The sequence below is a fragment of the Delphinapterus leucas genome, chromosome 16 (genome assembly GCF_059928025.1).
Source record: "Delphinapterus leucas isolate spDelLeu-1000000601 "Yukka" chromosome 16, BTC_Dleu_Yukka2, whole genome shotgun sequence".
Classification (NCBI taxonomy): Eukaryota; Metazoa; Chordata; class Mammalia; order Artiodactyla; family Monodontidae; genus Delphinapterus; species Delphinapterus leucas.
In genome coordinates this window covers 40,839,578-40,853,503 of record NC_143144.1, presented here as the reverse complement: position 1 = coordinate 40,853,503, position 13,926 = coordinate 40,839,578, and the positions used below count along the sequence as shown (strand labels likewise).

The following is a 13,926-nucleotide window of genomic DNA, read 5'->3' as shown; positions in this document are numbered from 1 at the left end:
CCTATAATTACAAATGTTAACTTATATTTTCTTTCTAAACATTTTAAATTAAAAAGCAACCCCAGAGCCATAAAAAATAGTCTTAGTTGTCTTATATGAGGTGATACCAAAGTTGATTTTTTTAAAAGTGAATAAAAGTTTTCAGCATCATTTTTTTTTTCTCCCAGACTTTTGTTATTTACTTTATCTCTTAAATTCAAATACGTCATGTGATCTTTTTCTGGACTATCTTTGTTTTCCATTGATTTAATTTTTGTGCTAGTACCCCTCGTGTAAAGGCAAGTCTCTTAATTTATTAGGCAAGAAAGAATACATTTGCAGTGTTTCCTCTTCCTGCCAGGGAACATTGTCTCTTTGTAGGTGCAAGTGTGACTTTCCATTGCTCAGTAAAGCTCTGTGGTATTTTGCTTTACATAGTGGCTTCTAGTTCTGGAGAGGAGTATATTCCTAGATGCTGGCTGTGCCGGTGGTGTTGGTGTTGCTTTCAGGATATTGGGATTGTTTTCAATCTATCACCTTTTGAGCTGTTGAGAATTTGAGATCCAGAGGAATCGAGTTGGTGAGACTGAGCAGGGGTTGGGGGAATATGGGGAGAAGTGTTTTGGAGGAAGTGTCTTCAAATCCTAAGACATCCTGGAGCAGAGAGAGACGGCAAGCTGGAAGATGTGCCAGAGTGATTGTGTGTGGAGTAAGGTTTGTGCAGGTGGAGAAGCAGGAGGGGACTCTGAGTTGTGGGGTAAGAACCAGCCTGCCTTGGGGCTACAGGGATCTGAGGGGTAGAAAGAAGGCAGCTCCCCTAGGCAGGCAGGCCCCTGTCAGCTCATCCAAATACTGTCCAACGTGTTCATCATTTATTTATTCATTAATCTGACAATTATCTCTAGAATGCTTGTTAATGTGTCAGTGTATTCCAGATGCTAGGGATATAGAGGAGGAAATGAATGACGTCTCTCTCCTCTGGAGCTGACATTTAGGAAGAAGCAGATGAATGCAGGGAAGTTGTTATGTATATACATGCATATGTTATAGAGTCTGAGGGTGATGGATGCTAGGTGGCTCTGATAGGTGCTGTTTCAGCAGAGATTGCAGTGACAGAGTGAGCCATGCGGGCCCTAGGGGAGGGCACCCCTGGCAGAAGGTAGGGCAAATGCAAAGCCCAGAGGCAGGAGCATCCCTGGTATGTTTGAGTCGCTGGAGCTGAGCGAGGGTGAGCACAGAGAGGGGAGACTTGAGGAGGTGCCTGGGGACGCAGGCCACGGAGCTCCAAGAGCCCTAATGAGGCAGCAGTGGCGACTCTGGAGTAGTGGGGGGGAGGCAAGATTTCAGGTCACCTGCTGCTGCCACAGTTCAAGGTAGGCCCACTTTGATGTTGGGCGATGATAGTATGTGTGTGAGCATGTATGTGGTTAAGTGAATATGGTCTGAATTTGTATGTGTGTGTATATGTTTCTGCATGTTTAAATGTGTGTTTATGTATGTTTGAGTGTATGTGTGCCTGAGTGATTATGTGTGTGTCGGTATGAGTATACATGTGTTCACATGTGTGTAAGTGTCTATGTGTGTGTGTTTAGGTGTTTGTGTCTATTTGTGTGTACATGTGTTTATACGTGTGTGTGTCTGTGCTTTATGTTTGAGTCCCTGACAATACACAAAGCAGGAAAGGTCCCGACAGGGAATGAGATCCTGGTGGGGAGCCTCTCTTGGCATCCTGGCTGGGTCTTCGTCCTTGCCATGGGTCACAGAACAGACCAGTGTCACTGATGAGGTCACAGAATAAAGCCAGGAGCCTAGTGACCATGGATGCCTAGAGGCCACTCGCCTGGGGCCAGCGGAGGGCTTCAGCACTGCCCGAGCCAACTCTCACCCAACAGCTGGAGCTCTGAGTCCCTGGGCGCTGGTGTCATCATGAAGCGTCACTTCACGGACCATAGGGGAGGACAGTCACCAACGGACGGGACCATCCTCAGCCTGGCCAGCCCAGGGTCCGTGGAGGAGAGCGTGGAAGTGCACTGGTCATGTAGGTCGAAAGAAGGGGTGTGGCTGATGTGTCCCTGAGAGGTGGTCCTGGAGGGGATGGGGAGGGGAGGGCACCAGATTGCCCCTTGGTGCTGTCACCAAAGTGCTTTGTTGACCATAAAAATGGACATGGGTCTGACTGAGGCCGCTGTTGTGAGCACATGAGGTGATTTCAGAAGGTATGAGGATGAAATCCTAAAATGTTAGTCATGTATTTTAATGTGCTTTGAAAAAAACAGAATTGACACGTCAGTTCTGTGATTTCAGCAGTGATGTAAAAAATTCCTTTATAATAAATAGATTAAAGTTAATCTAGAACATCAATTTGAAATGACCATGGGCAGCACCTAAGGGTCACACCGGCTCTTGGGACTGAGTGACTGGCACCAGCTCTGGCTCCATCAGTCATTTCAATGCTCTGTGCCTCAGTTTCTTAATTTGTCAAAAATCATAACAATGGAATTTCTTAGGTTTTTTTTTTTTAATATTAAATGAGTTAAAATGTGGCAAGCACTTAGCACTTATACGGTGACGGGATCCAATGGATGTTCAAGGAAAGGGTGAGATGCCCCTGGGGGAAGACGAGACATGTTACAAATGCCAAGGGGAAGGTTGGGCTGAGTGGCCTGGCCAAAGCACTTCCCAAGTCTGGCTTCCTAAACTGGCTTTATTGAGCTGTGATTTAAATACACAAACCTCACCGATTTTGTGTACAGTTTGAAGAATTCTGACTTGTACACATTTGTTTAACCACCACAAAGGTCATGATGCAGAATATTTTCATCACCCTCTAAAAGTTCTTAGTGACCCTTTGCAGTCAGTTCCCCTGCCGCCCTTAGCGTCAGGTAACCCCTGTTCTGTTCTCTCTCCCTACAGTTTTGCCTTTTCTAGAATGTCATCTAAATGGAATCAAATACTCTATGACCTTTTTACCCTGAGTTCTTTCATTTAGCAGAAGGCATTAGAGACTCATCCATGTTTTGCATGTAACAGTAGTCTATTCCTTCTTATCAACAAAGAGGATTGCCCTGTGTGGGGTGTCCCACAGTCTGTATTCAGCAGTTGATGGCCTTTTCGGGTTTAGTCAAGTGCTTGGATGTTACATTCATACATTATTTGATCCCCGTCATCACATCCATAACTTTAAGATATATCTGTTTATACATTTGATCTTTATCCTCGTCCCAAGAGAAAGGCATTTCATCCCCACTTTATGGGGAAACAGGCACAGGGAGCAGAAAGTACCTGCCCAGGGGCCCCTGGAGCCTGCATCCTTTCAGAGACCTGAGGTGGGTTGTGGCACGGATTCCTCAGCACCGATGCAAATGTCCTTCCACCTCCCAGGGACCTCTAAGAGAGAGGAGCCGTCTCCGCGGCCCGGCCTGGCCGTTCCCCACGAGGAGGACATCTACTTCTCAGGCAAGGGTCGGGGCATGCTGGGCTGGAGCAGCTCGCCATCGTCCCGGCCCTCCTCCGAGTACCAGTCCTACTCCCAGTACCAGTCATGCTCTTCCAGCACGTGTGGTGGCGAGGACACTGCCCGGCAAAGCATGTGCGCCTTCTACACCCATGTGAAGACGGTGCAGGGTGTGGCCGTGGCCTGGGAGACCGACTGTGGCTTTGAGCCGGTCAGTCGGCAGCCCCGCATCCATGAAGCAGAGTTCATCAAGAGGCAGAGGCGGAAAGGCTCCTCCTTTGAGATGGCTTCCAACACCGACCTGCGCTGGGAACTGGAAGATGGCAAGAACAACACCTGCACAGAGCCGGACGACACGGAGGTGCTGGTGCCCCTGGAGTGCTGCCTGCAGGAGCTGAGGGCCACCCCGGACTGGCTGGTCACCACCAACCACGGGCTGCGGTGTGTGGCCTGCTGCCGGGTCTTCCCCACGCTGGAGGTGCTGCTGGAGCACGCCCAGTATGGCATCCAAGAGGGCTTCAGCTGCCAGATCTTTTACGAGGAGTTGCTGGAGAGAAGGTGGGCCCGGGGCCAAGTGCAGGAGCAAGAGCCAGAGGAGGAGGGACAGAGCGCTTCGGACAGTAGTGAAAGTCCAAGACCCCATGTCAAGTTGCTTCCGCCACAGTCACGGTCAGAGAAGCAATGAGCTGGAGGTGATGTGCCCCGCCCTGCTCTCACCTCCGGCACCGCAGCTGCTCCTTTCCTGGCCATCAGGACCACAGCCACGGGTGCAAGGAGAGAGGATGAGGGCTGGGGAAGGAAGCGTGCCGAGATGGGAGGGCCGTGAGAAGGGACGGGGAACGCACCCTCCAAAGGGCACAGCGTTTCAGCTAGAGTCCATTTCAAAACCCGAATCAAGTGTTTCTGACTGTGGGTGCAAGACCTGAAGCCCGCAAGCGTGGGGCCAAGGCAATTCTTAATTTTTCTGGTGGGTCTAGCGGGTCGTGACTCATAGGAGAGCCAACTGCAAATGAAGCATCAGCCCTATTTTTTTCATTGTTAGGAACTCATCACAGGTCCTAGTTCTATGTCTTATTTTAATGGGATTAAGCTTGAATAACTCAAAGTTTAAGGCAATGACTAACTGAGTGACTCATGTTATTGGACCCACCGGAAATTGCCATTTCTGAAGGTTACACACTGGCACGGACATCCCGAGACAGCAGGTTCCCAGAGGTACAGATGGGGGCTGGGTAAGTCCTGCTCATGCATGAGTTCAGATATGTCAACTCTGTTTTAAAATGTTGCTACAGAATTTTTCTTTGCCCTTACAGGGGGCTGCATTCATTCAAGAAAATACATGGATGGCCCACTGTGTGTTAGGCATACTGATGAGACATGTACCCCAATCGTGCAGTGAGAGGCAGGTAGGACAGACAATTGCAAGCCAAGGGGATGAATCACCTAAAGGAGGTTTGGGGAGCCCAGCGGAGGGCCCCCAAACTCATGCTGATTGTGGAGGAAGGAAAACGTTCCAAAGAGGTAGGTGCTCACAAAGGCTGGGAGGACAGGTAGAGTCAGTGAGAACCAGGAGTTTTCTTCAGAGTCATTAAAACTAAGAAAGGTTGTTTCTAGGAGCGGGTGAGCCCTGTTAAAGTGAGTGAGTGGGAGTGAGCTGAGGGTAAAATGTTTCCTTTCGTTTGGCACATGGAGGCTGCTGATGGCTGTGATGAGAGCAGTGCCAGGGACTGAGGGTGGCAGAGGCCAGGCGGGCATGGGGCAGTAGTGGGCGCACAAAGAACCGCTGGACACAAACATTAGACAGCTCTGCTGGCAAGCTTGTCTGAAAAGGAAAGCAATGATGGCTTAGCTGGACAAAAGGAGACTACAAAAAGGCAAAGACGGGGAGAGAGCACGTTTATTTGTAGTGGGCATGATCCGAAAGAGAGAGGGAGGCAGAGAATGCAAGAAAAATGGGGAAAGAAGAGCCAACTAAGAGGAGGCTGGATCCTGACCAGATACGGAGAAACCAGCCCCTGACGAGAGAAACTTCATGTTCTCTGTCGTAGGCGGGTGGGCAGTTAGGTCAAGTAGGGTTTGGGATCCAAGAGGATGGAACTTGAATTTTTTTCCCCTGAAAACTGCAAGGAGCTCCTGAGGAATGTTCAGCAAATCAGGTTGGCCTTTGTGAAAGATCTCTGTGGTGAGCAGGGTCAAGAATGGATGAGAGAGCATCACTGGTGCCAAGGAGCGCAGTTGAAGAGCTGTATGCAGGGTGAATTCAAAGAGATTTAGGAGATGCGAATCACAGGTTTGGGCTAGTGTTTGATGAGGGTGGTAAGAGGAAGTTGTCCACAACAACTTCCAAGTTTTTTTTTTTTACCTGAGTGGTTGGTGAATGTGGGTTCCATTTTGGAGCACCAAAGGACAAGATTTGCCGGGATGCCCATGAGCCCACTTTTGAATAAGCTCAGTTCATGATAGAAACCTTTGGAAGGGAGCTAGTTAGAAGGATCTGGGGCTTTGAAGAGTGTTAAACGGGATGGAGATAGATTTGTGGTCATCTGTGTATGTGTGGTTACCATGGCCCTTTCCGTGGCCTTGTGTTAGATGCATTCCCTGTACCAGTCCCAGTGCAGCAGAAGCTATGGGATCATTTTGGAATGGATGTCAACCGTGGGGATGATATTGCAGCACCATTTTCAAGATGCAGCAGAGTCACAGACTTTCTCGATTCACTGTGAATAGGGCTGGAGGACCTTCAGGAAGAAAAGAAAGGATAGGACAATGGTCCAAACTTTGTCAAGCTCTTCTGAGAAGAGCTATGTGGTGTTGGAGGGAGCTCAGTAGGCAGGTAGAATCCAAGGACTATCTAAGGGGAGAGGAGGCAGCTGAACCAGAAATAGTGAGCACTGGTGAGGAGGAGAACATTTCTATTTAGAAATCAGGTGCAGAGGGAACAAAATAAGGCATGGCATCTAGGCTCTGGAATTTCAGCCTTTAAAAGACAAGTGCATTTATGTGTTAAACATGGATATTCTAAGGGCCAAGCATTGTTCTAAACACTTTATGAATAATAAGTCATGTAATGCTCTCCACAAACCAATGAGGTGGGTCCTAGGTGAGTCCTAGGTGTTTTATAGGTGAGTAAGCTAAGACCTTGTCAAGGTCATAGAGCTGGTGTGCAGCAGAATCAGGCTTCACACCCAGGCAGCCTGGTTCCAGAGCCTACGCTCTAACCATCACACGAAGAAGCAAAATTTTAACGTAAAGACAGATGCGAGATATTCAGAATAGCAAACATGTCAGCTCCACGGGTTGTATTTTCTTTAGATTAAGTAGTAGCAGCTGCAGACAGGGGGAAAGATGATGGGCATTAAGGACAAACGAAAGATGACAAGAACATTGGGGAAACAAATTTTTAATGTAGAGGATGACTTCAGCTGACATGGATGGAGGAAGGAGGGGATAAAATTGTTCTTCAGATAGTGACTTATTTTTAAAACATATCTCAAACTCAGCTGAGGTAAGTATTCATTCATGGTTTAAACTCATCACTTTGTAGAGACCTGGGACCTCCACCAAATAAGACAAGGATCAGGGTGAGTAAGGGGAACCTTTCCAAAGGATCAAGGGACCTCAAACATTTTAGATCTTGAACCACTTTACACCCTTTATTTTCCCAAACTACAGAAAGAGACGGAACTTATTTTATGAAATTTACAGAAATGTGACAACAAAGCCTGACAAAGATGGCACTAAAAGAGTAAACAATATATTGATCTCACTTATAAACACAAAACGATATCTAATCAAATTTATAGAGTGTGAAAATAACAATTCACCATGATTTGAGTTTGGGGCATCTCATGACTGTAAAGACAGAAATTGTTAAATCTAACAGTACTTCATATTGAAAGAAGGATCTTATGATAGTCTTAGTAGATATTAAAAAGAAAAATATTCAAAAATAACCCCATACATTTATGGTCAATTGTTTTTCACCTATGGTGCCCAGATAATTCTACGGGGGAAAGAATAATCTTTTCAGCAAATGGGCTGGGACAACTGGATATCTGTATGCAAAACAGTGAAGCTGGATTTCTACCTCATACCACATATACAAATTAAAATAAAAAAGATCTAAGTGTAAGAGTTAAAACTATAAAACTCTTAGAGGAAAACAGAGGTGTAAATCTTCATGACCTTGGATTAGGCAATGATTTCTCTTAGATATGACACCAAAAGCACAAGCACACAAAAATTATATAAATTGGGCTTCGTCAAAATGAAAAACTTTTGTGTTCAGAGGATACTATTAAGAAAGTGGAAAACAATCCACAAAATGGGAGAAATAGTTGCACATCGCATATCTGATAAAAGTCTGGTATCCAAAATATGTAAAGAACTCTTACAACTCAACAATAAAAAACAAGTATCCCAATTTAAAAACGAGCTAAAGATTTGAAAAATATTTCTTCAGAGGAGATATACAAATGACTAATAAGCATATGAAAATACACTCAACGTCATTTGTCTTTAGGGAAATGCAAATCAAAACTACGTGAGAAACCCACCAGGATGGCTATAATAAAAAAGAACATAAGAAGAAGAGTTGGTGAGGATGTGGAGAAATTGGAACCCTCGTACAATGCTGGTAGGAATGTAAAATGGTGTAGCCACTTTAGAAGACATTCTGGCAGTTCCGTAAAAAGTCAAAAATAGAGTTACTATACAGCTCAGCAATTCTGATAATTGAAAACAAATGTCCACACAAAAACTTGTACATGAATATTCATAGCAACATTATTTCTAATACAAAAAAGTGAAAACAACCTACATGCCCATCAAGTGATGAATGGATAAACAAAACTATTCAGCCATAAAAAGAATTCAGTACTGATCTATGCTATAACGCGAATGAACCTTGAAAATATTATTCTAAGTGAAAGAAGCCAGACACAAAAGGCTACAAAATGCATTATTCTATTTATATGAAATTTCCAAACAGGCAAATTTATAGAGACAGAAAGCAGATTGATGGTTGCCTGGGATTCAGGGAAAGGAGAGGAACGAGAAGTGACTGCTAATGGATATGGGGTTTCTTCTTGGGGTGATGAAAGCATTCTGAAATTAGATAGCAGTGATGATTACCCACTTTGTGAATAGCCTATAGACCACTGAATCGCATGCTTTAAAGAGCTGAATTTTATGGTATGCAAATTATATCACAATTAAAAATGTAGTAAATACAACAATAATTCCTATATTATTTTTAGAACTAAGGATAGAAATTTTCTTCAGATGATATATTTATCTTAAACCAAGTAGCAAAAAATCTACAAATGTTCCCATTGAAATCAGATAAAATATGTCATCTATTACAATTTTTTATTTAACATCATTCCGGAGGTTACAACCAATTCAATAAAACATGAAACAGAAATGTTATATATAATGGACAGAAAATTCTGTTCGTTTTTTTAGAAAAAGACAATATACTTACCTTGGAAACTCAAATGAATTTCCAAAAAAAAGAGGTAATCGAAGGATTGAGACAAAATATATATCGAAAGATTTCCTATGTACTAAATGTGACTGATTAGGAAATAACATGGAAAATATTCCATTCACTAGATACACAGATATTCTTGGAAATATTGCAAGTGCAATGAAACCTCACAGTGATTATCTCCAGTTGATAATTGTTGATAAATTTCGGTTTTCCTGTAACATGCATTATTCTTTGTTTTCCATTTGAGGAAGCATGGTTTTTATAATAAAAAGGCAATAAAACATTTAATCAAACATTACCTGAGGTTAGAAGTGACATTGGGGGCCTTCCGTGTCCACATTTGTGGTCTATTGACCACATTCTGAGAAGCCCAGCTCTTGACATCTTAATCCTTGGCTTTTCTGAATCAAATTAGCTTTGATTTTAAGAGGACTTTATAATGAATGAGGACTTAGCCAACTCAAGAGAGTTAAATTACAAAGCTCTTTTTGTGCTGTGTCCTCATTTCTTATAAAGGTTGAAAGCTGTGTGTGAGAGGGAGATCTCATGAGAAAACTGTGGTGGGAGCTCAACAGCAAGAAAGGGTAAAAGATAGTGAAAATGGGAAGAAAACAAGATCATGAAAACGGGGCTTTGCAGGGAGACAGAAGGGGAAAGAGAGAAATGGCAGATGTTAAGGAGGATACATCGACAGGGGAATGTGACGTCACAAAGGTGGTCCAGGTATGAGGCTTCGGTGGGGGAAGATGAGGGTCCATCAAAGATGTCAGAGTCCTGACTGACCTTTCCATGGGAGTCTCTGAGGTGCTCAGCTATGGATGCTGTCATGGGCTGAATTGTGTCCCCCTCCCCCAAATTTAAAGGTTGAAGTCCTAACCCCTAGTACCTCAGAATGTGACCTTATTTGGAGATCAGGTCTTTAAAGAAGTAAGTAAAGTAAAGTAAGGTCATTATTAGGCTGGGCTCTAATCCAATATGACTGATGTCTTTATAAGAAGAGGAGATTAGGACACAGACACACACAGAAGAAAGACCACAAAATGGAGACACAGGGAGAAGACAGCCATCTGCAAACCGAGGAGTGAGGCCTCACAAGACACTAACCCTGTCTTGATCTTGAACTTGTATGTCTTGATCTTGAACTTGTCCTCCAGAGCTGGGAGATAATACATGTCTGTGGTTTAAGCCCCCCTGTCTGCAGTGCCTTGTTATGGCAGCCCTAACAAATGAATACAGATGCTGGGGCGGCAGCCAGGAAGGCTTGAGGAGGTCCCTGTTTCTGGTGCGGAGGCTTCCGGGTCTCAGGCCCTCAGGAGAGCAAGCACACAGTGAGTGCTTAGTCAGTATTTTGTCGATTTATATGCCCAGAATGGCATGACTGAATTTGGGACCAAGAGGCTGACTTTTGGCAAATACGGAGTGGGATTACTGGCCCTGAGCACTCAGAGTGCTTTGGGCTCCCATCAGAGGGGATCTGGTGTGTGTGTGTGTGCGTGGTGGCATGTAGGTTGGTTAAGAGAATACAGTATGTTCCCTTCCATTCCCTTCTAAGTCTCTACTGCTTCCCCTGTCAGTGAGACTGACGGGAAGCCCCCACCTAGAAGTGAGCTGGGCCAAGGATGATGAGGACCAAGATGTGCTGAGCTGTAGGCAAGACGGAACAAGAGTTCACAAAAACAGTTCATGAAAATGCCATGTCTCGAGCTCAAAGCACGGCGCCAGGAGCCAGACCCTGTGTGTACACGTAAGCACGTGTGTGTGCATTTGTGTGTGAGTATGTGGTACGTGCTGCTGTGCACTGGGCCGTGCTGTGCCTGGCTGGGGTGCAGCACAAGGACCTGGAGAGAAGGTCCATGAATGATGCTCAAACCCCTGAGGGCTTTTTTTTTTTTTTTAACATCTTTATTGGGGTATAATTGCTTTACAATGGTGTGTTAGTTTCTGCTTTATAACAAAGTGAATCAGTTATACATATACATATGTTCCCATATCTCTTCCCTCTTGAGTCTCCCTCCCTCCCACCCTCCCTGTCCCACCTGCTCTGCTGCCGGACTTCCAGCAGCCCCTCCCAGGGCACACCCAGGAACTGCAGTGTGAGGTACCATCAATCTTAGGAGAAGAGAATGAGAATTCCCTACAGCGGTATTTTGCAAACTTGAATACTATCCTTTCAAAGGCCAAGAACAGGCCCGGGTTGACTTAGTTATTGCTGCTTACACAATGACTTAAACAACACAAATATTCAAGTTTATAAGTTCCTTGATAACCATAAAAATAAAAACACATTTACACATTAAATACAAACACAATTACAACAGCAATAAAACTCAAACTAACAACATTAATTTTATGTCACTGCTGAGCTTGGTGTTTGCAAAAACAAGTTGCTTCCTCAATGAATATGGGACTGAATACAAGGTAGATTCTTCTGGGGCTGATGGTTTCTCACTGCAGCATGCTAAGATGACACAATCTCCCAGTGTGGACAGTATGTAAAGCTATACCATTGGAGATCATCCCATGGCCAACCTACACGCAGGAAAGACACAGAGATGATTGATGCCCAGTGTCTTGTATTAGGTATCAGAGAGTCCGGCAGGGACATTTACGATGCTGTGTGTAGAGATTTGTATAGGAAACCGTGGGGGCTCTGAAGAGGGGACCTAACTCAGCCTTTGGGGGCTTGGAAGGCTTCCTGGAAGAGGTGATACCCCTTCAAGCAGAGTCTTGAAAGGACAGAAACCCAGCACCCCCCTGAGGGGGCAACTAGCCCAAACATCCCAAACTGAGCTAGGACTGGGGCTCTGCATTTCTAGAATAAAGGCTATCACTATAAAGAAGGAAAAGAGGGTTTCTTTTGCCCTCTAGAGAGCTCATCCCTTTGTCCCCATGATCTTCTCTTCAGGCAATTAACGGTTGAGCAATTTCATCATCAGAGAGCCATTCATTGACTTAAGACTTGTCCTCCTCTATTTTAATTACAATATCCTTGGAAAGCGAGCGCACTAAGACAATATCAGCCTTTTACATGAATTATTCCAGCAGTTAGCTAGAGGTTCAGAGAAAGTCCCTGAGGGAATGGGAACGGAGTTAGGGCAGGGCTGTGGAAGAGAAGCGGGACCAGATCTTGGAGCTCACCTGCGAGGGGTGGGTGCCAGGAAGAGGGAAATGTACCCTGAAGATGTCTTGTATCTCTCATCCGTCCGTGTGTGGAGTGGGGTGCATATGGGAGTGCCCTCAGGGGAGTAAAAGGGTAGGTAGGGTGGGATGTCTTCTCACTCACCTCTGAAGGAGGTTTACTCTAGATGCCGCGCAAAGCACTAGCTTCTTGCATCTTGTCCTCATCCAGACAGGAAGGCTGGGAGGTGCAACCTGGCCTGCCCGAGATAGAGGGTGGCTGAGCTATCATCCAGGCTTCCCTTTTGACCAGCCCTGGCTCGATTTGGGCCAGTGTTTTGGAGGAGCCTGAGCAGTCCTGACTCTGATTTTACTGGCCTGGCGGGGAGCTGAGAGCTGGACTCGGCACTCCTCTGCAGAGACAGAGAGGAAGCCAGGCTGGCCGTGAGAGACTGGGCTGAAAGATGCCTAGTCCAAGGATAGCATGGTGACCTGGAGCTGCTGGAAGACAACCAACAGCCAGTTTTTCTTGGACGTGACTCTGAATCTTGTGCACCCTCTTCTCACAAAACCCCAGGAGCCCTCGGTTGCCCCAGTAACTGCGTCAGTGACTTCCCATCGCTCTCTCTGTTTCTAAAGTGCGCGTGACGATTGGCATTTTGCGTGGACTGTTATTTCCCGTGCAGGACTGCCCACTGCAATGTAGGGCATTCATGTCATGGCCCCTGCCTCTGAATGACAGTAGTTCATCCACCCCTCAAATCATTGTGACAATCAAAAATGTCCCACACATTTCCAAAGACCCCCTAGGGGGTCCAAGCTGCCTATTGAAGGTTGTCTCTCCAAGGACAGCCTCTGCCAACCTCTAGCACTGACCTTTCCTTGTTTGATTAACCCAAAGTAATAAGTACCCACAGGGCACAGCGGATGGAGCAGGGAGACCAGGATGGGCTCATCCGTGCAGGGATGATGGGGTGCTGAGGGGGCGGGTGCTGGCATGAAAGCTGCTCCCAGCTCCAGATCTCTGTGGCCCAATAAAGGCTGCTATTAGGAACATCTGAAATGCGTGAGAGGAGAGAAGTATCTTCTCCCAGACTCCCAGGCTATGTTTTTCAATCCCAGGCTAGGGTGAGTGAATGAAGAATTTTCTTGGTTCTCTTGTTGCTTTTGTTTGGGGATCGGCTGTCCCTCTCCTTGATAGCTGACCTTGGTGGCTGAGTCTCCATTCTCCTGGCTCCGTATCCCCATCTCGATTTGTCAGCAGCCTTCATCAGCTCCCTCTTTGGCTGCCTCCTTCTTTCCTCCTCCTCCCTTCTTCCTTGCTGTTATGGGCTGGATTGAATCTCCCCCGGAATTCACATGCTGAAGTCCTAAACCCTAGCACCTCAGACAGTGACTGTACTTGGAGATAGGGAGGTAATTAAATTAAAATGAGGTCAGTAGGGTGGGCCCTAATCCGATATGACTGGTGTCCTCATAAGAGGAGGTTAGGACACAGACACACAAAGAAGAAAGACCAGGGAAGACACAGGGAGAAGATGGCCACCCACAAGCCAAGGAGAGAAGCCTCAGAGGAAAGCAAACCTGCTGGCACCTTGATCTCAGGCTTCTGCCTCCAGTACGGTGAGTACAATACATTTCTGTGGTTTAAGCCCCCCAGTTTGTGGCACTTTGTTATGGTAGCCCAAGAAACAGCTTCCTTTCTTTCTCCTTCACCCCTGAGATATATATTGATGGCCCACCATGCACTGGGCACTGTGCAGGAATGGGTTTTCTAGGGCTCAGTACTCAGCCCTTCTCTTGTCTCAGATCCTGGACAATGACACTTGTTTTCAAGGCATCTCACATTGGCTTGAGGATGAGTCAATTGTCTTTCCTTTTT

General features: G+C 45.7%; 1 protein-coding gene across 1 annotated transcript; it reads left to right on the top strand.

Moving 5' to 3' along the window:
• Window positions 1–438: 438 nt before the first annotated feature.
• Window positions 439–4,622, top strand: FAM170B (family with sequence similarity 170 member B). The gene is made up of 2 exons (XM_022564485.2): window positions 439–2,017; window positions 3,361–4,622. Exons 1-2 carry the CDS (start codon window positions 1,801–1,803, stop codon window positions 4,116–4,118), a joined length of 975 nt encoding a protein of 324 aa, XP_022420193.2. The 5' UTR covers window positions 439–1,800; the 3' UTR covers window positions 4,119–4,622.
• The last annotated feature ends 9,304 nt before the right edge of the window (window positions 4,623–13,926 follow it).